Here is a 23,591-nt window from a genome sequence, read left to right on the forward strand (position 1 = left end):
CTGATGGGTGATAAATGGAAGGTGAAGGTTTCAGATCAAACCCTTTAACAAAAATATCACTTTTCAAAAAGTCATACTGGTAAATATCATTTAACACAAAATAGAGAACTGGATCAGGAAGCGTCTGCCCCACCACCATTCAGCGTGGTGGTGGGGTCATAAGGTCATCCATCCACCAGGAGGCAGAAATGAGTAACAGCTGTTTATTTAAGACTCATTTAATCATCAAAAAAAAGCTTTACCTTTCATAACGAAGCAGGATTTTATAACATTCTAAAATCAGAAGAAATTCTCAGGAAAACATCAAAAAACTACAAAAGTTAATAAAAATGAGTGACAAGAGGCAGAAAATATGATTAAAAAACATCAGAACGAACAATTAAATTAAACTCTTCAATTCAACTCTTAATGTTAAACATTACTATACAACCGATATATCTTTTTTCATTTGATGACTATTTTATCTCTGTGATTTGACTAAATGTGTTTAAATTGTCCTTCTTGGGTTTCCATCCATCTTTAAACTGACTTCGGGTTCTGCATCCTTCACACAGACAGACATTAGAAGAAGAAACGCAGAAACTACTTTAGCAGGTTTCCTCCTATTTTACATCCTCATACAAATATTTACACAACAATGAAACTTATCACTTTGTCTGCATCAAATACTAATTACTAAGTGGAATTATTAGTTTCCCTTTAAACTAATGAAAACTGTTTATCATATTTATGAGCTCTAAATGAAAAAAACTGTCATATTTCAGAATTTTAAAGCTCCAAATCTGGTGGAAAAAGCGTTAAATTTCCCAGATGTTAAGGAGCCGTTGGTCTCCAATCAGAGTAAAACTTGGTTCTGATCCGCAGGATTCTTCAGAGCCGATCCGGTTGGCGGGTCGTTAGCGGGCCGGAAGCGGCTGCATCTGCAGGGAGTCGTAGGTGTCTCTTGTGGCCGAGCTCAGACCCTGAAACCAGCCGATCAGTTAATCAATCAGCTGATCAGAGTGGATGTTGGACGGGTCGGCGCGGTCCAGTTGGTACTCACCTGGTAAACCTGCTCGTTCTTCCGCTGACGCTGCAAAAACAACAGTTTTTAATTCAACCGGTTTCAGAATCTCACAGAACCTCATCGTGTTCAGATGCTCACCTCTCTCTTCACAGGAAGCTCTTTGTACGTCGGCTCTGATCGTTTCTCCAGGCCCTGAAATCCAGAACCAGAACCAGTTAGATAAACATCCCAGAGGTCACTGTGGTTCTGTTCTAGAGGGTTAGTTTGGTACCGTGTAGGTGGAGTCATCCGGCACTCTGCGGTTCTGAGAAACAGAATGAGAAGAAACAAGATGAAGCATCTGGACAGAACACCTTCAGAACCGGACTCTGACATCTGGACTTACCCGTCCTCGCTCCGGGTCGGTCATCAGCGGCTCGTAGGTGTCGCCGGTCGGTCTGCTGAGAGGCTGAACACAAAAACACCATGAAGACGAATCGAAAGATGGAAATATGAGCTGCGACACCGAGAGGAGACGGACGGGAACTTACAGCGTAGGTTCCGTCGTCTGAGCCCTTTACTTTGGTTCTGAAGAACTGAAACACAGAAGGTCCAGAATAAGTTCTCCAAAGTCCAAAAGACAAAGAGTCTTAAAGCTGCAGTACGTAACTTTTATAAAAATCTGTTTTTCACATGCTTGTGATGACAGTTTGTTATGAGGCCGATCATCTGTGAAAAGATCGACCTGCACCTGGAGCTGATGTTAACGTCTGAAGAAAGGCAGCAAAAACAGCCAATCAGAGCCAGGAGGAGGGCCTTAGCGCTGTCAATCATCCTCATGTACTCGCTGCTGAATGTGTTAATGGCAGAAAAACATCTTATTGTTACAGGAAAAATGTTCATGGTTTTCCTTTTCCTACCAAACTCTGGATGATTCAAGTCTTCAGGTTGGTGTTTTAATCTCAACCAGCCTGTTTTTTGAAGGATAGTTTTGTTTACAGAGACTTCAGATTTCATTTTATTTGTTGTTTTATTTATTTATTTTAGATATTTAAAATGTCTTCCAGTTCCAGTGGTCATTAAAATTAAAAGTTTACTGAACTTTAAGATTGTGTTCTTCATTATAATTATCTTGAAAAAGGTCTTCAATAATAATATACTGATGATTTGACCCATCAGGTTAGTAGAACATGGAAACATGTTCCACCTGGTTCTGTTGCTGCTCAGGTTGGTTTTGGACCCACCTTCTCCTTGATGAACATGCCGGTGATGATGAGGCCGTAGAGGCCCAGAAAACCGTCCAGGATGTAGCAGAGCTGGGGGTCAGTGATACTCAGCGCCTCTGTGGAGGTCAACACACACACACACACACACACACACACACACACACAATCAGTCAGGGTCTGGCTGCAGCTGCTAGCATGTGTGTATGTGTGGGCGAAGCCTGGCGGTTTCCTCAGCTGCTTCTGCTCTCGCTGCGGCTCATTAGCTCTCAGGTGTGTGTGTGTGAGTGTGGTTCGGTGTGTGTGTGTGTGTGGGTGTGTGTCTGTGTGTGTGTGTGTGCGTCAGTCAAAATGAGAGATGCAGCAGAGGCAACCTTCATCTCAGAAACCTCAGTAGAGTTTCAGAGGCACTCGTCTCTGTACTGAAACAAGCAGGTTCACCAAACTAAATCTGAAACCAGAGCGAAGACGGCTGAACAGAACCAGTCCGGAGAGAAGGCGACCCAATCTGAGCCCGGACCAGAACCTCTGGCTTGTCCAGTTCGAGGGGAAAATTAAAATTTCTAACATTTTTGTGTTTCTGCTGCTTCTGAAAACAACCAAGATCTTTAAAAATACATCCAGCTGTTTTTTATCAGCAGCTTCAGGATTTTGGTGTTTGGAAAATGAGACGTTTCAAAACCTTCAGTAGGTAGACCCGTGTTACCTAGCAACCCCAGCGAAACTCTGCCCATTACCTAGCAACCCCAGCAGAACTCTGACCGTTACCTAGCATTCCCAGTGGAGCTCCAGATTGTTTGTTGTCGACGGGCCACTTGCTGTATTCCGGTTGGTTGTGCAGGAGGCTCCACTAACGCTTTTCAAAGATGTATGGTTGCATAATTGTACATCTGTTTGCAGCCCCGTGTGGCCGGCAGCAGCTTATATGGACTTAAAGTGACAAAACTGACTAAAATCTAATGATCAGGAACAATTTAATGCACGAAATGTAAAAAGCAAAAACCTCTGAAGACAATTAGAGAAGTTCTTAAAATAAGTGACTTCCTGTTTGCTTTTAGAAACATTCCTCATCTTCTCTGTGTTGGAGAAAACGCGACGGGCGGACGACCTCATGAACAGTCGATCTCTGCCGGTTCCAGGAAGGTTTATCTCAATCTGTCATCTTTGCTCACAGAAATATAAAAACTGTCAGAGCAGCACCGCCGGTCCTCCATCGCGTCGTCATGACAACGGCGACATTGAGCAGATCGTCAGGGTCTCTAGCGGGGCCGAGGCGGCCAGATAAGAGCGAGCAGCAGGAAGTGTGTGATCTGATGACAGTTTCACATGTAAGTGACACTAAACACTCTGAAGCTGCTCAGGACAAGATTTCTAATATTTCTGCATTAAACAGAAAACAGACGAGAATCAAAGTTTCTGTGGATGAAAAACCAAATCCTCCCCGACACTCGATGTGAAAAACATTTCAAAAAGCAGATATGAGACGGAAAACAACAACAAAAAGAGAGAAATTAATCTCTAAACATCGTTTTGATCTTCTAAAAGGAGCCAAGATGTTAAATGTTTCAGCTTTTGGTGTTTTAGTCGGTAAAAGTTAAAAACATCAGAAATAAGATATAAAATCAAAAACCAATCAAAGTTTAAACTATAAACAGTATGTAGAAATGTGTCAACAGAAATAAATAATAATAATAATAATAATAATAATAATAATAATAATAATAATAATAATAATAATAATAATAATAATAATAATAATGGAAACTAAGACTTTTTACTTTTTACACTGAAAATAATCATTTTTAATGTTTTTTAAATTTTTTAAATAAACTCTGACTTGGTTTTGTTCAAAGCCAAACTTAAAACAAATTTACTTAAAAAACCTTTTTTATCTCTTTACTTTGTGCTATTTCTGTTTTCTGGTGGTTTGCAGCTGTTGGAAGGTTCTGGTAAATAAAATTATTTGATTGATTAATTGATTTAATTTTTTGTCTTTTTTTAACATGAATATTCCTTCAACTTTTCAGAACAAGAAAAATATTTACTAAAACGGTTAGTACATGCAATTTTTTTTAGTTATAGTAATAACTAAACTACCTAATAATTTAATTACATTTTATTTACAGTGTAGATTAAATAAAGTTGCTTAAACTAAACAGAGTAAAAATTGTTTTTATTTTGACCGTCTTTAGCTGCGCCTCTTTTAAAAATTTATCATCTGATTTTTGAGAATTCCTAAAACAACTGAGCTGATTTTTATATTAATTTTATTTTGTATTTATTTAAACAAATAATAAAACTAATCAGATGTATTGGTTAGTTTTTTCTCTCTGCTAATGAAATAAATTAAAGTCCAAGGAGAATTTTCCCTCTTTGACCTGATTTCTGTTGAAACTCGTTCAATCGGAGCATTTCTGCCAAAATAACAAATTAAATCAATATTTTCACTGAACAATATAAACGTTTAAAGGCAGAAATGTTGAAAAAAACACATTATTTGGAAATTTACTCGTCATTTGTAGTTTTCCTGTAAGTTTGAAAGACGATGTTAAAACGGAAAAAATGTGAGAAAATTAAACTTTCTTGGATCAGAAGTTAAATTCATTTTTTTCAGTGTCATCAGTTTGTTTTATTTAAAAAAACAAACACAAAAAGAAAATTTTATTTCTGCTGTAAAATTGAGCAAGAAATTAAAGTTGTGATATTTGATCTGGTTTAAAATGATCAACTTTTTATTTTTAAAGTGCAAAAAGTTCATTTGTTTGTGTTTAGAGTTTGGATTAAATTAGTTTAATGTAAAATAATGATAAAGATTTTTAACAATAACAGTTGATGCTTCATGTTTCCAAACGATTAAAGCCGCTCTGACGTTGTTCAGTGTTTACTGGTGACACTGGGTTTACTGGTGACACTGGGTTTACTGCTGACACTGGGTTTACTGGACATGATGATGTGTTTCTGTTTTCTTCTCCTGATGGTGGAAACAGATCAAAGTTTCCACTGAACCAGAACCTGATGAAGATCATCTGCAGATGTAAACACTCAGTGGAAACGACGGATCATTTCTTTCAGCGTTTCTTCATGAATCATCGATTCTCTGCAGATCAACGTTTCCATCACAGCAGGGGTTCCCTGCATGTCGGATCCTCAGCTGTTGGCCTGATAAAGTCGGTAAAAACCAGTTAAAGTTTGACTGCAGAGCTTCAGGCTGAATTTATTAACACCTGCTGAGAAAAGCTTCAGCGTTCAGAAACGGCTTCCTGAACGAAACAACATTGGGCTCGTTGCAATACGTGTGAAAACATAAAAATGATTTTATCTGCTTCTGAAGCCCCTCGTCTCAATCAAAGAGACGCTGCATCGATAGAAAACCTTCAGTCTGAGCATCAAGACGCTCAGGCTGCATGTTGGGGCGTAAAAACCAAGAAATGTAGAAAATCAGAAAGAAGAGAAACGTCAGTTCAACAGAAATGATGGAAACTATTTGTTTCCAGCACATGAATAGATTATTGTTCAGTTTTCATTTGTGATCGTTATTACATTTAAATCTAGTTTAGTTTTCAGACTACCCAGTAAGACTGACGGAGCAGAAAAGAAAAAGTTTGATGAGTTTTAACTGATGAACATCAAGCAGGAAGTGGAGCAAAAAAATACATTTTATTTCATTTTATTGCTGAGTTTTTATCTAGTCTTAAATTTAGCTAATTATTTCATTTCATTTAAGTTACATTTTTATAACGTAAAAAGAAATGATGTCGCCTTTGTGTTTGATTTTCACACTAGATCAAACTACGCAGTAAAACTTATTAGATTATTTACTTTCCAAATAAGGATTTCTGGTGTATTTTAACTTTTTACAACCAAAATGATAAAAATAACAGATTAACTGTAGTTATATCTGCACATAAACATCCAACAGGATGTAAATAAAGACAGAAATAAAACCAAAATGGATAAACAAAATCCTCAGGTTATTGTTGAGTTTTTATAAGATTAGGATTCATTTTTGATAATTATTACATTAAGTTTCATCTGTCAGTTAAATCCAGTTTGATTTTCAGATTAGATCAAATACGCAGTAAATCTTGTCAGATCAACGGAGCAGAAAATAAAACTTTTCACTGATTACTGCAGTTCCATCCAGCAGGAAGTAACAAATAAAACATGAAATAAAAATAAGTCCTCAGCTTGTTGTTGACTTTTTATATAATTAAGTTTAATTTTTCTAATTTTTACATTAAATTAATTTTTTCCTGATGTAAATCTAATTGTAACGCGTTAAACGATCCGTTTGGACTGAATGGAGTGTGGATTCGCTGCAGATCTTCAAACTAGAGAAAGAAGAAGCAGAAATGAAGCTTTCTGCTGTTTTAGTTGTAAACTGAAGCTGAACCTGCAGACGTTTCTCAGAGAGACGAGGAAAGTCAAACAGGAATCCCACAGGGTGTCTTCTTGGCCCACTTCCTCTTCAGCTCTGTGGTTGCCAGAACAATTTCTCTACTTTTGCCTCATGTGAACTGAGAGTGACATCAGATCACAAAATGAAGCTTTTCAGGCTGAATTTCTCTCAGATTTTACTGGAATCAGTTTTTATTCCCCCATCTGATGAACAGACAGGAAGTGGATTGATATTAATGAGGGGCGCCGTTCTCAGAGCCGCGTTGGTGCAGAGGATGAGATCTTATCACCGCCTGACATTTTACAAGCTTCTAAAATAGATACAAACATTAAAATAAAAACTGGGAAGCCTTAAAAGTACCAACTGTTAGTTAGTTTAAAATGTAGAATCCACAGGGACGTGAACTCGGATCACTTGGATTCAGGTTAACAGGGAAAACTTTTCTAAGAAAATAAAAACATTTCTTCAGTTTATCTGAAAGTTACAGAAAGATTAAACTGACACAACAAAGAGTTTAAACACAATGCTGGGTTTGTAAAGTCCAGTTAATGGGATTAATCCTTTAAATCTCCTGCAAACTTTAAAAGGCCTGAACAATAAAAAAGAGCTCACTGAAGAAAACCTGGTTAATAGACACATCTGAAGGACATTTGAAAGGTTTTCAGCAGCAGATTATGTTGGATTATGGACAGATTATTTATAAAAAGTTTTCAATTCCATTGTTTTTCAGTTTGTGTTGTTTATCATCTGTGTTAGTTTTTTCTTCTTTCTATGTTTAGTGTTTTAAGCATTAAGTGTTTTTTAAATTGTGACCTAAAACCTTTTGGATCTTGTTTTTGGCTCACATGAAACATTATTTTGCATCTCTGAGGTTTTCTAAAAAGCTTTACTCTGTTTACTGTAAATCTTCGCTTTCCAAACACGTTCAGAAAAACAAAATGCATGATGGGATTTCTCACTGACTGGAGAATTTAAATTTCTCTCTTCGCTCTGATAGAGAGAAAAAACTTTCACCTGGTTTCAGCTTCGGGTCGGAAACTTTGACAGAACCTGATCTGCAGGTCCACCTTTGGTCCAGATGCCAGCAGGCGACGAGATAAACGAGACGCAGGAAGGAGATGCTCACAGAGCGACAAACGGTTAAACTACGAGTTAAACTACGAGTTAAACTACGGGTTAAACTACGGCCCAAACCTGTCCAGCCTATTCAGAAGATTCTAGTGAAACTTTGGACTCCACAGAACCGGGTCCGGTCCAATATCAACCTCCAGGTGTTTCTAGCAAACAGACATTAGCTGCTGGGTTAGTTGGGCTCTCTGCTCAGGTGAAATCAGCTGCACCTTTAAAGCAGCAGTTCCTCTGGACCAGCGATAGGTGGCGCCACTTTAGTCTTCTTCATCTCCTTCAATTCAGGACTAATGCTGCTAATTAAGTGCCACCGCAGACTGACTTTTATACGAAGCTTTGTATAAAAGAACCCAGAGAAGAAGAACAGAGACGTCCTGAGTTAAGATGGCCGCCGTCTATTGTCTAAAGTCGATCAGAGCCGAAAGCATCGTCGCCCACGACGACGCATTGGGGTCATTGTAGATAGAAAAGAAGTAAATTTCACCAAAACACTCGGAAAGTTTCTACAAAAAACATTTCTAGATTTAAAAATAGAAAGGTAACTAGAAATGACTCAAATGTTCTAGAAAAAACATGGAAATTTCTGAGTTTCAAAAGTCAAATGTTTTTTTAATTTACAAACTCAGTAGTTTTAACGTTGGGTTTGTTTTTGTTTTAATGTTTCATGTTCAAACTCAGATATTTTCTAGATTTTTCTAGAAAATTTCTCAGATTAATCTCAAACGTTTTTCAGTGGAAATTTCCTCCTGTGTTTTTTCCTAACTGTGAGCAGACGGAGGAAGCTGGAAGTCCAGCTAACAGCAGCCTCTGGCCTGGTTCTGACCCAGTTCTGTTTGGATGTGGAGTTGGACCTGGAGGAGTTGGGATGTGATGCATCCACTGACTGCTTTCATCACATCATTATCATCATTTCCAGCCTGTTGTTTACGTCCAGGTTCCAGATTACGCCACTAGTCTCACGTTAAGGACATGAAAGTGGGATGAAAAGCTGATCTGGGTTTTTCTGGCTGATTGTGGAAAACGTTGTGAACATAAAATCATCTTCAGAAGATGGCGGCGCTTCGTGTTTCCTCCTCAGACTATCTGCTCATCTCCGTGAAGCTCTGCGGTCGCACCGTTGGCAGTTTACCCAGCACACCTGAAGCCTGAATCCAGGACGTCTTGGCAGACATGTTGAGGAGTTTTCACCTCACTCTCCCTGTCCAACATGGCCGCCGAGCTCTCAGCTCATTCTGCTGGCTGTTATCAGCTGCAGCCGTGTGGTTCTGGTCACTTTATCGGACCGCAGAGCTGACATTCAGATGCTTCAGTGAGAGGAAAACCACAGAGCTGCTTCCTGAGCAGGAGATTAACGCCACTTGCTCAAAGGCTCTGAGGCAGAGGCAGCAGAACCGGATCCATCAGAACCGGGTTCATCTTTTAACCAGGAGAAAAACTAATTCGGTGTAAATTTAATGGTAAAAGTCTGCTGATTAAGCAGCAGATCAGTTTCTAACTCGTCTCTCTTATGAATAATTATCAGTTATTAAATGATGAGATGCAGTAAAAACAAACAGGTCTAAGGTTATTAAACTTTATTCCTGTTAAATATTTATTTCATAAGACGCAGCGCCTCAATTATCTCTCGTTTTCATTGATGATCTTTTATTTGTTGCCTCTGTCTGTCATTGATGCAGCGGTTCGGATCTCCTGCTGAATAAATAACGTTTTATTTCCTCTGGTTTTAAATGTCGTTAAATTAAAGTTGATCAGTTTCTGCATGTTAAACCCAACAGAACCTTTGCTGGACCCGGATCTGGTTCTGTTTGTGTCTCATTTAGCTTAACTTTGAATTTTATCTGGTTTAAAAACATTTAGTGTTTCTATTGTTGCTGTTTCTCCTGAACTGGTTGAAATTCAAACAAATTAAAATAATCTATTCCAGTTTAATATGAACTCAGACACACATTCAGACCCAAATGAACCTGACTGACCCGGTCCAGAAACCGGCCCAACGCTTCCGAAGATTTCAACTGTTTCAGTATAAAATACCATTAATACTCTAATAATTATGACAAAAAGTTTTATTCTCTCTATTTATTGTTTTTTCTGTCAAAACCTGACTCACTGCTGGATTTTATCTGTTTAATTTTAATACATTTTTATTAAAAGCTCATTTTGTTATAACTCAAATTTCGCTTCACTAAATCTATAAAGTGTCTTTCAAACATGAGAAATGGTATTTTTGCAAAATTACATCTTTTTTTTAACTAATAAACACCTAAATGTGGATTTATTTACATCTTAGCCACTAAAAGTGTTTAATCACATTGGCTCCAATTAAATTTATTTTATTTGTTTGCGTCATAATTAGGATTAATTTTTATGCACAGGATTAATAACTTAAATCATAAACTAAATGATTAAATCACTTAATTTAAGTAAATTAAATTAAGCTAGTTACTTAGTTTAACTTTTCATACTAAATATTTGATGAACTAATTCGCCGCGTGTTTTTAGTGAACTAAAAAATAGAATATTTTTTAAAGAAATCTATTAAAATGCTTTAAATTGTAAAATATTATACCTCCCATATTTGAAAAACTTGATCTTAATGATACCAAATAAATAATAAAAATAAAATCCCATTAAAAACAAACGTTTGTTATTAGTTAGACTCTGGATGCTAATCCAGTTTTGTCGCTAACTGTTAGCAACCGTTGAATCAGATCTGTTCAGCTGCTGTTAAACTTATTGTAGTTTATTAACGTTATTAAACTCATTATTCAGAAAATGACTAAAACAGGAATAAAAACACATGTAAAGTATTTTATATTTAATTTTCTTGAAACCGAAAAAAATGAGCGTAAAACATGGCCGCCAGAATCTACGTACAACTTTAATGTTCAAAGATTGAAGGTTTTTTTGCAGCTTTTGTTTCTTTAAAAAACAGAAACATGTTTTCATTAAAACATGTTTCTGTTAGGGTTTTTACTATTTTTGCACTTTTTAAGTAATTTTTAAAAATATTTTCAGTGTTTGGAAGCAGCTGCTAAAATGTTTTTATGGACGCAGGTTCAATTTGAATAACCTTTGTTTTCCACAAGGTATTGGCTGAACTGGTACATATTTTTGTTAAACTTTAAAATGTCGAGGGTCAGATTTGATCAACTAAATTTAATAATTAAAAAGACATTAAAAAGGAGAAGATGGAGGAAAATAATTAATTCTTTAAAAACAGTTTATTTTTTGCAATTTTGAAGGTTTGTGTAAACATTGAGACTTTAACAATGTTGTAACTTTCTGTAATATGCTTCGAAACTTTAGTAAAATCTGTCTTTAGCTGCTTTACTGGATGAACTTTGAGACATTTTCAGTAATAAATGTCACTTTACGTCGCCTGTAACTTAAAATAAATGTATTATATCTCAGGTTTGGTACATTAACTGTACAATTTTTTAATTATTTTAAAATTAAAGTGCTAAATATTTGGAAAATATGTATAAAAATTATAAAAAAGGTAAATTGTTACATAAATGTTTGTTTTGAGGGTTAAGATAAATTACAGTTTCAGTTCTACAGGAGGGTTTTATGGCGTTTATGATCATTTCATTTAAGGCCCTTTCTTTCTTAATTTGAAAAGTCTGAGCCAACACTGAACACCAACACTCTTTTGTTGTCAAACATTAAATATCTTGATGCTAATCCTGTTTGTTAGCTTGCATGCTAAAGTTTAAAGTCGTTTGCTGCAGCTGAATATCCCGACTGTAGATACGTCATGACTACTTCAGGTTTGTTTAATCAATTTAAGTTTAAATATTCAAATTTATGAAGCACAGAAAGGAAACTTTTTATTTGGTTCTTTAAAAAAAACAACTCAGGATCAAAGATGGCCACCAGAGGCTGCGCTCATCTTTAGCTTCTTTTTGCGGTCGAAGTTTTAAGACTGAAAACAGGTCTGCTTCCAGAAAACCACCAAAACACTTTAAGTATGTACATAAAATTCAATAATAAGACAGAAAAATTACTGTTTTGAAAAATTGAGGGTTTTTTAGACGTTTTAGCAACTTGTTTTTGGATTATAAGAGGCAGGCTAACAGCAGAAACACGCCTGTTGATTTTTTACATTTCCTGAAAAGGATTTTCTAATAAAACAAAAACATTTTTTCATGCTAAACCGACAGCAGGATGCCATCAGTCGCTTTCATTTACACACTGCAGTGAAAACGTCCTAATCAAATCCAACCAGCAGTCAGACTAAACTCTGCTGTCAGGTGAGCGGCGTGGTGACGCCTACCTGCGGAGGGCAGCGAGGCGAGGACCAGCAGGCCCAGTACGCTGTTCTGGAGCTCCATCTCAGACCAGTGTCCCCAGTTGGTGCAGGCAGTTCAGAGCGCTCCGAGTCGTGCAGCGGCAGCAGCGAAGTGAGGCGTCTTCCTCTGAAGCGCGGTGATGAAATGGGACAGGAAGTGGTGAGGAGCTGCTGTGCCAGGTGACATACAGCGACACACTTCTCCCACACACACACACCGCCCCGCTCTGCTCACACATGGAAACACCAATTCAGCTGAAACACACACAATGCTTCAGAAATGTTTACCTGCAGTGAGCTTCACTCAGGATCCGCCGCTCTGCAGAGCCCACCGGCAGCATCATGCTGCGGGCCGGATCAGTTATAAAATAACACACACTCTGATCGGTTTCTGCTAAAAAGCTTTATTTTTCTTTTTAAAAAATACATCCGATTTTCTAAAAAAGTATGAAAATATATTTTGACTGAAATACTGACTTATTCTGCTTATTAAAAGATAAAACATCAGATTTGAGCCCTTCATGTAAAAGTGGAGTCATTTTGTTAAAGACAAAAACACAAACATGATCACAAATTCACATTTAGACGTTTAAAGTGAATAAATTTAGCCTAACTGAGTCTAAACCATTAATATTTAATTAATGCTCCACCTTCCTATTGCTATGAATCAAGGGAAATGTAGTTACTGTAAGAAAATGCACAACACCTAATAAGTAATATTCAGAAGATCAAAGGTCAACCAGGAGAACTACTCAGAGAACTTTTTAACACTTTGGTTCATAATAAAACCCACTATTAATGCAAATATTCAAATAAATCTCTTTAAAGTGCTTTTGATGGCGTTAATATTTGGCCCAATGCCTCCCCCCAGTGGTCAAAACTCTGAACTACAACTTTGTAAAATCCTTTTTTCTGTTTAAAAAAAAATTCTTGTGTGTTTATTAATGTTTAAATATCATTAATTATTCATGTTTATGCCAAAATGTCTGAAAAAAGATGAATATTGTTCTGATTTAAAATCTATAATTTGATACAAAACTCTCTGATTCGGCAGTCATTTTATTAACTCTGATTGATTAATTAATTGATCAGAGGAAGCTGAAGTGGAAGAGTTTTAAGAGGAAGAGAGAAAGAGGATTGGCTGAGGACGCCTTCATCATCATCATCATCATCACTCCGGGTCAAAGGTTGATTCCTGAACACAAAAATAATTTATTACTGATTTTCTGATTGTTTTATTGGCTGATGGATATTATTATTACAATATTCAGTAATACAATAAATATCTCTACATCATAATATCCTTTCAATATGATCAATAATATTAATATTTCTACTAATGTTATTTATTATTATTTAATTATAAGATTTTATTTGAATGAAACAAATATTACTAAAATTGTTTTTATTTAACATTATGAATCATATTCTAATATTATACCACAATAAGTGTTGGATTATTCTTTATTTAATTAATATTGAAAATAGTTGAAATTCAAATTTATTATTATTATTAAAAGGATTTTTTCTTCATTAAAAAAAGAAACATTTAAAAAAAAATGTTAAGGAACCATACAAACGACAAATAAAGGACTACAAGGACCAGCAGCTCTCACCGTCAGTGGTGCTTCCTGTGGGGCGCCGCCTGAAAATATTCCTCAGGAGAGACGGTCTTCACCCCTCCGAAGTAATCCAGCACCCACACCTGAAACGGGACAGGGAGGAGGTCTGTGACCGGGCCGGGACAGAACCGGTTCTGATGGTTCTGGTGGTTTAGTACCTGAGTGATGTTGAACTTGGCAAAGAACCAGTTGTGGTCCGTGGGCCAGTCGATCATCTCCGGGTGTCGGCTGAACAGAGCTTTCTTTGCGAAGTCAGCCTCCGTCCCATTCACCTGGAACACACCGGGGTCAGAGGTCATGTGAGCTCCTGGGTACCTGGGTCTACCTGGGGAACAGGTGAGTGTTGTTACCTCGACGACGGATCCAGACAGGATGATGTGAGCGCAGAGCGGACTCTGAGGATCAAAGCCCTGCTGCTTGCAGTAATCGGTCTGGGCCAGAGACATGGAGAGAGACGCCTGGGGGTTCACCTGGAGGTCAAAGGTCATGCTTTATTAATAACTCCTATAAGAGACATTTAATAAGTAAAAATATTTTATACTAGTGCAACAATAAACAAGCTTTGAAATGTTTTAATAAGTAAAATTATAAATACAAATTATTATTTCAAGGCATTTTTTGTATAAATATTAAGAAAATATTTAAAATATTTTTAATGACAAAATGAAAATTAACAATTAATATTTATATGCGCATATATTATATTTAAATAATAAAATATATTAATTTATTTAAACGCCAGCAGTCGGATGTTATGGAACCTGATCACGTGACCCGATTTCCAAACCGTTGCGTCACTGTTCATAAAACCTGCTGAGTCATGCCGTAGCCCAACGTCACGTGACGTTTGTTTGTGTAGCAGAACCGGGATAGTCGGTTTACCTGCAGGTCCTGGACCGACACCTCCATGTGAGTCAGGTACATGTACGGGACCCCTGAGCTGGTTCCGTGGGGCCCGTCGCTCACCGAGAAGACGTTGGAGAACGGCTGACCCTTCACCGGTTTGTGGCTGGAGATCGTGGCCATGGAGGCCCAGTCACACTGGTGGGCAATGAAGCGGGCCACCCGGGCCACCTGGTCGTGAGGAGGGATCTGGACCCGACAGGAGGAGGAGCCGAGGCCGGCCCAGGAGAGGCCGAGGAGGAGGAGAGTAGGCCACAGAGCGGAGCTCATGGTCGGGTCGGTGTCAGCAGGACAGTCGGTCTCACGGAGCCGAGGAGCAGAGATAAACAGAAGGCAAACTTCCGTTCCTGACTGTCGCAATAAATCCACTTCCTGTTTTCACAATAAAAGCTCTGGATATTCAGAACCGTAATTTCTCAATAAATATTGAAAGTACTAAACTTTTTAAATTGTTTTATTAATCTCAGGGGGGAAAAAACAAGTTCAGAAAGTAAATTAAACCCAAAACATTCAAAAACATTTTCTAAATAAAAAGAAAATTTGAGTTTGACAAGTCAAGAAATAAATTGCTAGAAAAGCCTCAGGAATTTTTAAGTTTGAAAAGTTGAACATTGCCAATTTGTTTTTGGAGTTTCAAAAGTTTAAAATTTCTGAGTTTCTTGATGCTCAGAAATTTCTCAGGTTTATTCTAGAATAAAATTCTAAGAATCTCAACATTTCTGAACTTTTTGGTGGGAATTTATTCCTTTTTTTACACCCATAATGGCCCTGAAACTGCCATAAAATTACACCCAGACTGTTACAAGGTAAATAAATATGTTGAAATGGCCAAAAAAGTGGTTTGTAATAATTTCATGATGCTCCTTTGTTTTCAGTTTCAAAATAAGAGTTCTGATCAAATAAAAAAAAAAAATCTACAAACATTTCAAAGTACTTTATTAAAATATTTTTAATTGCACAATGTTTTAAATAACAAATAAGTTCAAACAGATTTTAAATTCAAAAGATAACACATTTAGATTAGAAACCAGTAAGAAATTGCAGCGTAAATCAGTTTTCCTCCGTCCCTCCGGGACCTTCAGCTGCACAGACATCACACAGCTGCTCCTCCAGGTGGAGCCATCCCTGGCAACCGTTGCTACGGCAGAGACAAGGCACTTCCTGTTCCTGCTTTGAGCTGGAGGTGTGAGCATCAGAGGAGTAGTTCCAGGTGAGCTCAGTGCCGGCTTTCACCACCCTGATGGATTCAAAACCCATGAAAACACACCTGAAGGTTAAAAAGGGCAGGGCCTTACAGAAACTCCTCCCCCTCACCTGTTGGTGAAGAAGGCGATGACGGGGAAGGCGGGATCATGGGAGTCCGTGAAGACGTTCTGGATGAACAGGTTGGGCTGGCAGCTGTGCTGTGGGCCGAGATTAGAACAAATACATAAATAAATCAATCAATATATTCCATCAAATCAGTAAGAAAATAGTGAACCAATGGTTCCTTGACTTTCATGTTTCCTTCCACTCAACTTTCCATGAACATTCCTCCAGACTCACATTGATGAAGCGCCCGACGTTTCCCTCCTTGCTGGCGTCGATGAAGCAGACTTCTTCTCTCTCTGCTCGTCGTTTGAAGCTCGTCGGGCTGCCGTCCTCCTGGCTGTCCATCGCCACGGCAACCCTCACCTCAAACAGGCCTCCGACCTGCAGAACCAGAACCAGCAAACATCATCCAGCAGCAGTAACTCACCAGGGAAACCATCTTGGACAGAAACCAACCTGGTCGTGGTTCTGAGAGGCGCCGCTGGACTCGCCGGGTCTCTGGATCACCGGGACGTGCTGCGTGGAGGCGGTGGAGCCTGGCGGAGGGGGCGAGGCCTCTAGCAAGTCGCTGCGCGCCTCCAGGATGGGCGGGGCCAGCCACTCTGTGACGACCTCCACCTCGTCGTCGGACGGCAGCTCGGCCCGGGTCAGCTTGGGGGGCAGCGGCTCCGTGGGGCTGCGGGCCCGCTGCAGAACCACACCTGTTAACAGAACCAAACCTGTCAACACAACCACGACTTCATGAACGTTTAAAAACAACATTTATTTAAAATGTGTTCAACATTATTTAACATGAAAAGAATAAAATATAATTACCACTTTACTACCAAAACAATTCAAAATTCATTTAAAAGAGAAAAGAAAAATCAGAAAAACCAAAAATGTAATTTGCTCAATGTTATTTAAATAACTTAAATAAGCTAAAAAAGAATAAAGTTTTCTGAAAACTAAAGTGAAATTTTAAAAAAGTATCAAAATGTCTTTTAATCTTTATATTGTGTCCTTATACAAAAATATAGAGAGAATTTTATCAAAACATTTTTAGACTGAAATGAAAATATGTAAAACATCTCTTCATTATTTAGATTATCTATATACTTCATTAACATTATACTAATATAATGCTAAATAAATGACAAGATTTCTAAAAGAATAATTCACACTAAACAAATTAAAAAATATAAAGCAAAAAATTAATATTTTATAATATATTAGTAATATAATGCTCAAACACCAAAAATATAAACAATTTAAATAAAGGGGAAAACAGCAAAATTTCAATCATTTGTTTGAAATTGAATTAAAATCTGCTCAAGATTATTAAACAAATAAAGAAACAAACAAAGCCAGAACATTCAAGAAAATGAAGTATTGATTATAAATTGAAGAAATATTCACCAGGAAAGTAAAAGTTTCTAAAAATCTGTTCAGAATCATCTGGACCTTAAAAAAAAAAAAACAACCTTTGTTAGTGTATATATTTATACTAATAACCAGCCGACCTGCGTAGACGCAGACGAACGTTCCTCGGTCAAGGTCGTCACGGCAACGGACCCCCCAGCCCCGGTCCTCAGTCTCAAAGACTTGGAGGCGAACTCTGACCCCTCTTTGGACCAGCCGGTTCTGGCAGCGGGCCCGGTCGCAGCCGCACCACGGACCGCACTCAAACAGGCTGGAGGAAGAGGAGGAGGAAGAGTAATGAGGAGGAAGAGTAATTAGGAAGAAGAGGATGGTGAGGCGGTCCTGCCCGTTCTCACCCTGATTGGACCGGCTCCAGCAGCCGCTGGTAGCTGTAGCCCCGCCCCCCGGTCGTCATGGCGACGCAGGCACAGAGCTGCGCGTCACTGCAGCCGTCGTTGCAGTCGCAGCAGGCGTCGAACAGCGCAGCACCACGGCTCAGAAAGCAGCCGTGCGGCCAGCGGTCCTTCCGGTACCGGAAGCCCGCGGGCCGGGCCCGACCCTTCTCCACCACCAGCTCCACGGGAACAGGCTCCGCCCCCCGGCTCAGGTCGGGCCATGGCTGATCCCGCAGCTGGACCCGGTCCTGAGGGACCGGGTCCAGCTGCACCACGTGGTTGAAGGTGAAGAAGTCTACCTGCAGAGAGGACAGGACCGGGTCAGAACCAGGTCAGATCGGGCTCTCAGGTGCCGGCCTGGTTCTGGTTCACCTGCAGGACATCGTGGCTCTCCGTCGCCGACAGGAAGGACTCGACGTCCTGGAAGTTCCTGAGGCTCTGCCCGCACGGCGTCTTGTAGATGACATCCCAGTTGCCCCCAGCAACCGCCGTGTCCAAGCCGTCCGGGCCGGTGTCGGTCTGGGACACCAGAGGCATGGCGCTCAGCCTCTTGAAGCCGCACAGCAGCGGCACCTTCAGCGGGTTCTGGGTGTATAGCAGCGAGCTGGACTGGGGGGTTCTGGGTAACCCTGGCAGGCAGGCCTGGGAACACACAGAGGTCAGAGGTCATCCTGTCACCGGCTCGGTTCTGCTCCTCCTTACCTTGCAGCAGGGGTGAGGGTGATACTGCAGCTGGACCGGCGCCAGCGGAGGCAGCAGCTCCTCTCTGCCAGCAGGGGGCGACAGTCCATTGAAGTGAGCCGGCAGCAGCCCTCCTGCAAGCACACAGGTCAGTCAGAACCGACACATACATCATACTTTAATGATCCCCAAAGGAAGAACGTTTGTAGCACACAATAATAAAATTAAATTGAATCAAAACAATAAAAAGAAACATAGAAAATTTTCCAAATATCATATTAACTGTGGGGTAGCACAGAGAAAAACACTGGGATCTCTACCTTTTCTCATGTAAGTTAATAACGTTACTATGGCTTGGTGCAGTTTATTTGCAGATGACACAGCCATATTTTATTTAGGAGAAAATATTTACAAAAACTAAAAAATGTTTTGTAATAGATTATACATTTTGCTAAAACAAATTTCTGAATATTTTGCACAATTCCATGTTAAAGGAATCAACATGCAAAGCAAATTAACCTGTTGGGTATTCTCAATGTTCTCATAATATAAAACCAGTATTTATAGTTAAACTTATTGAAACTTCATAGATTGATGGAGAACAATATTTTTAACTTTATGTAGAAAGTTAATCAAATTTACCAAACAATATTCAAATCAGATTTTTATAGTAGTTAAGTACCTGAACCGATGACCACCTGGACCACGGAGGAGTCTTGGTCCGGAGGAGACCCGAGGGGAACGCAGTCCAGACATTCCAGCAGCCTCTGGGCCTGGACGAACTCTGAAACAGAAACAGTATCACATCAGAACCACGCAGGACAGACTGGACCCCAGCCAAGACGGACCAGTACCTTTATCTAGAGCCGTCTTCTTCTGCAGGGCCTGCTTCAGGTGGTCCAGGTACTGGAAGACCCCGGTGAAAACCTGCTCCACGTCCTTCTCCGCCCAGAAGCTTTTCGCCCTCTCTGCATAACCGAGACCAGCAGTTAGCTGCAGAACACGCACTGCGCCCTCTGCTGCTAGCATGTGGGAAAGTCCAGGAGGTGTGAATACTTTCAAAAATGAAATTTCCAGGCTTTTGATTATATAAAAAAAGACACAAAAATAGATAGAACTCTAAAATGAGATTCAGATTGCCCTGAAGAACAGTGGCTGACTTGCCCTGATCAATATGGCGGCTACAGGCATCACTCTGACCGAACTCTGTAGTTAGAAATCACAGTTCTGACAGACAAAAAGGATTTCTAGTCCAGTTTATACCATCTAGTGGCCTAGTGTGACCAGTTATTTCCCAGTTTGAGTGGGCTCCACAGTCTTACCCACAACCCGTGGATCCAACACGTCCCCCATGTCCACAGACAGCTAGCAGCGCTAAGCTAGCTCCAGCTGAGAACACAAAGCCAAACAAACCCAGTTTGTGCTGGTACCGATCCACTCTGACTCAGAGCGCTAACGGCTGATGGAGAACTGAAACTAAATCATAGTATTAGCCGAAAATCAGCCCCGCAGTTCCCGGAAAAGTGGTTTAAATACCCGATTAGGTCCAATTTAATGCCAAACTAACGCAACCTGCAGCATGGTTTATGTCTGGAAGCCTCTTGATTCAAGCGGGCCGCCGTACAATGAGTTGTTGTATTCCCTGAATTTTGTCTGACAGGTACAGTTATTTTATATTTAAAATAAATTTGGCAAAATCTGCAGCAAATTTTAAAACTATCTATCATAAATATGAAATAATAATCGACTTGATAAATGTCTGTGATTTGTTAAACTATTTCTGTCATTAATTTTGAAATAAAAATAAATGTTCCTGCCTGGGAGGCAAAACTCAGGGTGTTATATGTAATGACCCTAGCTATACCCCGTACTGCTACTTTGTTTACTAATTGACAATGTTCATGTATCATTTCGTTGATAATCCAGTTATATATGAAGAAAAAATCAATATGTAACTGGAAGAGGTGTCGGTCGCTACTGGGAGGACCGGATGTTTACAGGCGGGTCACTTCCTGCTGAGTTTTGTAACTATTTGTTAAGTACTTATATAAGTTCTGATGAGGAGGGAGAAGGATCTGAGAGAGGACAGGTGAGACCTGTGTCAGCATCATACAGGAGAAGTTTTAAATCAGGTTAAAGGGAGAGTATTCTGGTACCGGTTCCATTTAACATCACGGAGGACTGAAGGAAAAGAGTTTCTCCTTTTTTTGCTGCTGCTGCAGGTTGAAGGCTGGAGATGTCTGCAGTGAGGCGGTCAGTGAGCGAGGCCTTCTGGGCCATGTGTGCCGCAGACTCCCTGTCCATGCCGGTCCACTGGTACTACAACGTCCAGGACATCAGCAGGGATTTCGGAGGCTGGATCAGCGGGTTTAACGCGCCTGCAGACAGACACCCGTCCAGCATCCTCACCCTGTCTAACACAGGTACCAGAACCGGACCGGTCCAACATGTTTACCAGTAAACAGGGTTTCAGCTTTGAAGCAAAATGGATGAATTTATCTAAAATTGTAACCATTCCTTGATGTTAACCTGGTTTTATCTAGTAAAAGATGTTTTTTTAATGAATGTTTAATTTAATAACAAAAAATTCTGTATATTTTATTAGTAATATTTAAAAGTAATATGCACTTTAAAAATAGTTTATTTTATTAAAATTTTTTATCCTTATTTTGACTATTTTTATTTTTTTTAAATGTACATGTACTTGTTAATATGTTTATTTATTAGTATTTTTCGATTTTTAGATGTATTTATTTGCTGTTAATTATATATATTTTTAATATATGTACATATATTATTTTTATCATATTATTTAAGTTTATTTGGTCCAAAACTAGAGTGTGATTGGTATAACAAACCAGCCAGATAGCCTCATTAATGTTCCAGTGTCTCGACCAATCAAAATGCTTGAAAGGTTGTGTCATGGCAACCAGCCAATTGGTGATTATCTCTCATGTGTCACTGATAATGCGGTGTGTCAGCTGGAACATTTTTAATGATGTTCCAGCTTCAGAACATTAGAGTTCCTAGAATGGGGCCCTGAGGAACTCCTCCCTGACTCGGTTCTGACACGTTTCCTTCTTCCTGTTGCAGCCGGCAGCGGTCGCACCGCCTGGTCCACCGGTGCCGGACGAGCCAACGTCGTAGGGAGCGTCATCCTCCATGACAAGCTGGACCTGTGGCGGTCCTCCAACGGCTCGGTCCACTACCACCAAGGTACCAGTGCTCAGAACCGCAGCTGTGCCAGAACCGGTGATTCTGTCAGGTTTTCATCGTCTGCCCGGTCCTGCAGGTCTCCAGGCTGGAGACAACACCCTGAACATCCTCTGCTCCCTGCGAGCAGCTCGGTCCATCGTCTCCGGGCGTTTCGCTGACGTCTCCCAGCCGGAGGTTCGGGCCGCCGTTCTGTCCGACTACGTCCGGTTTCTGACGACGCCCGGCTCGCACACCGACACCTACGCCGAGTCCTTCCACCGCTCGTTCTTCGCCGACTGGCAGGACGGCAGGCCGACGTCGCCCAGTGAGGTAAACCAGGAGTTTCTCTCCAGCTCCAATGTTCATCAGACTGGTTCCGACTCTCTGGTTCTCTTCAGGTTCTGAAGTTTGCAGAGGAACGATCCAAACAGATGATGAGATCTCGGTCTCCAGACAGCCAGCTGGACGCCATCGGTTGCCTTCCCACGATCCTCCCCTTTGTCCTGTTGTCTGCTTCAGCCAATCAGGATGAAGCTGTGAGCAAACCCGACATGTCTGTCCTCATCCGTCCCTGAGGTTCCGGTCTCATGTCTTCGTCTCTCCTCAGGTTTTAGCAGCGGTGGAGTTCGTGAAGCTCACCCATCCTCACCCCAAAGTGCCTGAGTACGTGACGATCTACAGCCGGGCGCTCCACGCCGTGCTGGGCGGGGCCAGCGTCCGCCAGCAGGCCGAGTTCGCCCTGAAGAGGCTGGAGGCCTGGGACGCCTGTCAGAGCTACAGCTGCAAGGCCGCCAGGTCCGTCAGAACCGCGTCAGCAGCTCTGGGGAAACTCTGCTGAAGGTTTCAGAGATGAAGCGGCTGATTTCCTTTGACTGTTCCAGGTTTCCAGCATCTTCTGAGGAGAGGCTGAAGGTCCACCAGAGCGCCGTGAGCCACCTGGGTCTGGCCTGCTACAACCGAGGTCAGAGACTACAAGCTCAGTTTTAGCTTTACCTTAAGTGAGCTGTGCTGACCTTTGACCTGTTAAACTCGCAGGGGCTCTCTCCAGTTTGTTCTACCTGGCTTACGAGTTTCATGACGACCCCAAAGGAGGAATCCTGACCAACACCAACTGCGGAGGTCAGACCTCAAGACTTTAGATCTAACAAATCTAAAGTGGTGGCATCTCTAGCTAAACGCTTAAATGTGCTAAAGAGCTAATCACACACATTAGTTCATGACGTTAAAACCCTCCACCATTTAGCAGTATTTGGTGGAAGCTAATGCTAAAGCACTAAACCAACACAATATTTAGCAGAAGCTAACACTGAAATGCTAGACTAACATGGTATTTAGCAAAAGCTAGCACACTGCACCAACATGCTATTTAGCAGAAACTAACACCTTAGTTCTACATTAGCATTATTTGGTGGAAGCTAATGCTAAATGCTACACCAACATAAAATTTAGCTCAAGCTAATAACAAAACAGTAACTTTAATTTCCTGTATGTTGTTTTAAAAAACTTATTAGGGAAGAAAGAGAGAGAAAATCTGTTGGGTTAACAGACTTCAAAATAAGAGCCTGAATATAATTGTGTAGAATTCTTAACATTGGATAACTAAAAAACTGGATCTCCTGATGTTTAACCTGTTTTGGTCTCCAGGTGAAAACTGTAACCGCGGTTCGGCCCTTGGGGCCCTGCTGGGGGCCGGGGCCGCCCACCGCGGCGGCGGCATCCCCCAGGAGTGGAAGGAAGAACTGAGAGATGCGCAGGAGTTCCTCCCCTACATCCTGAAGGAGATGCTGTAACAGTGGTGGCGACCCCTGGAGGACAGGAGGACAACTGTTACCAAGATGCACTGCAGCTTTATGATTTCAGCATTTCTTGTTTACAATCATACTAAATTTATTTTGAACTGTTTTTTATTTAATAATCTGAATGCTAATGTAAACATGTTAACTTTTTAAAAGGGAGCTTCATTAAATGATGAGTTATATTTCTTATTTCTGCCTCAGTGTGCTGTTTCTGTATGAAACTGAAATAAAAACAAACATGTCCTGGAAATGATCCTGATG

General features: G+C 40.2%; 4 protein-coding genes across 5 annotated transcripts; 1 reads left to right on the forward strand and 3 right to left on the reverse strand.

Annotated features, from left to right (window-relative positions):
- Positions 1 to 190: 190 nt before the first annotated feature.
- On the reverse strand, positions 191 to 12,419 carry LOC122827118 (T-cell surface glycoprotein CD3 zeta chain-like). The gene is made up of 8 exons (XM_044109729.1): positions 12,012 to 12,419; positions 2,230 to 2,327; positions 1,537 to 1,581; positions 1,392 to 1,454; positions 1,278 to 1,310; positions 1,145 to 1,198; positions 1,043 to 1,072; positions 191 to 962 (listed from the first exon to the last, which is right to left on the reverse strand). Exons 1-8 carry the CDS (start codon positions 12,067 to 12,069, stop codon positions 897 to 899), a joined length of 447 nt encoding a protein of 148 aa, XP_043965664.1. The 5' UTR covers positions 12,070 to 12,419; the 3' UTR covers positions 191 to 896.
- A 650-nt stretch (positions 12,420 to 13,069) lies between these two features.
- On the reverse strand, positions 13,070 to 14,926 carry creg1 (cellular repressor of E1A-stimulated genes 1). Its single transcript, XM_044109722.1, has 5 exons — positions 14,531 to 14,926; positions 13,999 to 14,118; positions 13,807 to 13,920; positions 13,643 to 13,731; positions 13,070 to 13,221 (listed from the first exon to the last, which is right to left on the reverse strand). The coding sequence occupies exons 1-4, from the start codon at positions 14,819 to 14,821 to the stop codon at positions 13,645 to 13,647; spliced, it is 612 nt and encodes a 203-aa protein (XP_043965657.1). The 5' UTR covers positions 14,822 to 14,926; the 3' UTR covers positions 13,070 to 13,221; positions 13,643 to 13,644.
- Positions 14,927 to 15,482: 556 nt separating this feature from the next.
- setdb2 (SET domain bifurcated histone lysine methyltransferase 2) lies at positions 15,483 to 19,966 on the reverse strand. 2 transcript variants are annotated; one of them, XM_044109635.1, is made up of 11 exons: positions 19,662 to 19,966; positions 19,194 to 19,307; positions 19,022 to 19,123; positions 18,361 to 18,473; positions 18,031 to 18,300; positions 17,620 to 17,957; positions 17,365 to 17,534; positions 16,319 to 16,563; positions 16,097 to 16,243; positions 15,866 to 15,954; positions 15,483 to 15,788 (listed from the first exon to the last, which is right to left on the reverse strand). In XM_044109635.1, the coding sequence occupies exons 1-11, from the start codon at positions 19,690 to 19,692 to the stop codon at positions 15,602 to 15,604; spliced, it is 1,806 nt and encodes a 601-aa protein (XP_043965570.1). In that variant the 5' UTR covers positions 19,693 to 19,966; the 3' UTR covers positions 15,483 to 15,601. The 2 variants fall into 2 exon arrangements, with proteins under 2 accessions (XP_043965570.1, XP_043965571.1); XM_044109636.1 differs by lacking the exon at positions 19,662 to 19,966 and having other exon boundaries at positions 17,620 to 17,899; positions 17,949 to 17,957.
- Positions 19,967 to 20,213: 247 nt separating this feature from the next.
- On the forward strand, positions 20,214 to 23,519 carry LOC122827090. Its single transcript, XM_044109686.1, has 9 exons — positions 20,214 to 20,428; positions 20,562 to 20,762; positions 21,433 to 21,555; positions 21,632 to 21,864; positions 21,933 to 22,070; positions 22,142 to 22,329; positions 22,416 to 22,495; positions 22,570 to 22,653; positions 23,179 to 23,519. Exons 2-9 carry the CDS (start codon positions 20,576 to 20,578, stop codon positions 23,322 to 23,324), a joined length of 1,179 nt encoding a protein of 392 aa, XP_043965621.1. The 5' UTR covers positions 20,214 to 20,428; positions 20,562 to 20,575; the 3' UTR covers positions 23,325 to 23,519.
- The last annotated feature ends 72 nt before the right edge of the window (positions 23,520 to 23,591 follow it).

The sequence above is a fragment of the Gambusia affinis genome, linkage group LG24, assembly GCF_019740435.1.
Source record: "Gambusia affinis linkage group LG24, SWU_Gaff_1.0, whole genome shotgun sequence".
Classification (NCBI taxonomy): Eukaryota; Metazoa; Chordata; class Actinopteri; order Cyprinodontiformes; family Poeciliidae; genus Gambusia; species Gambusia affinis.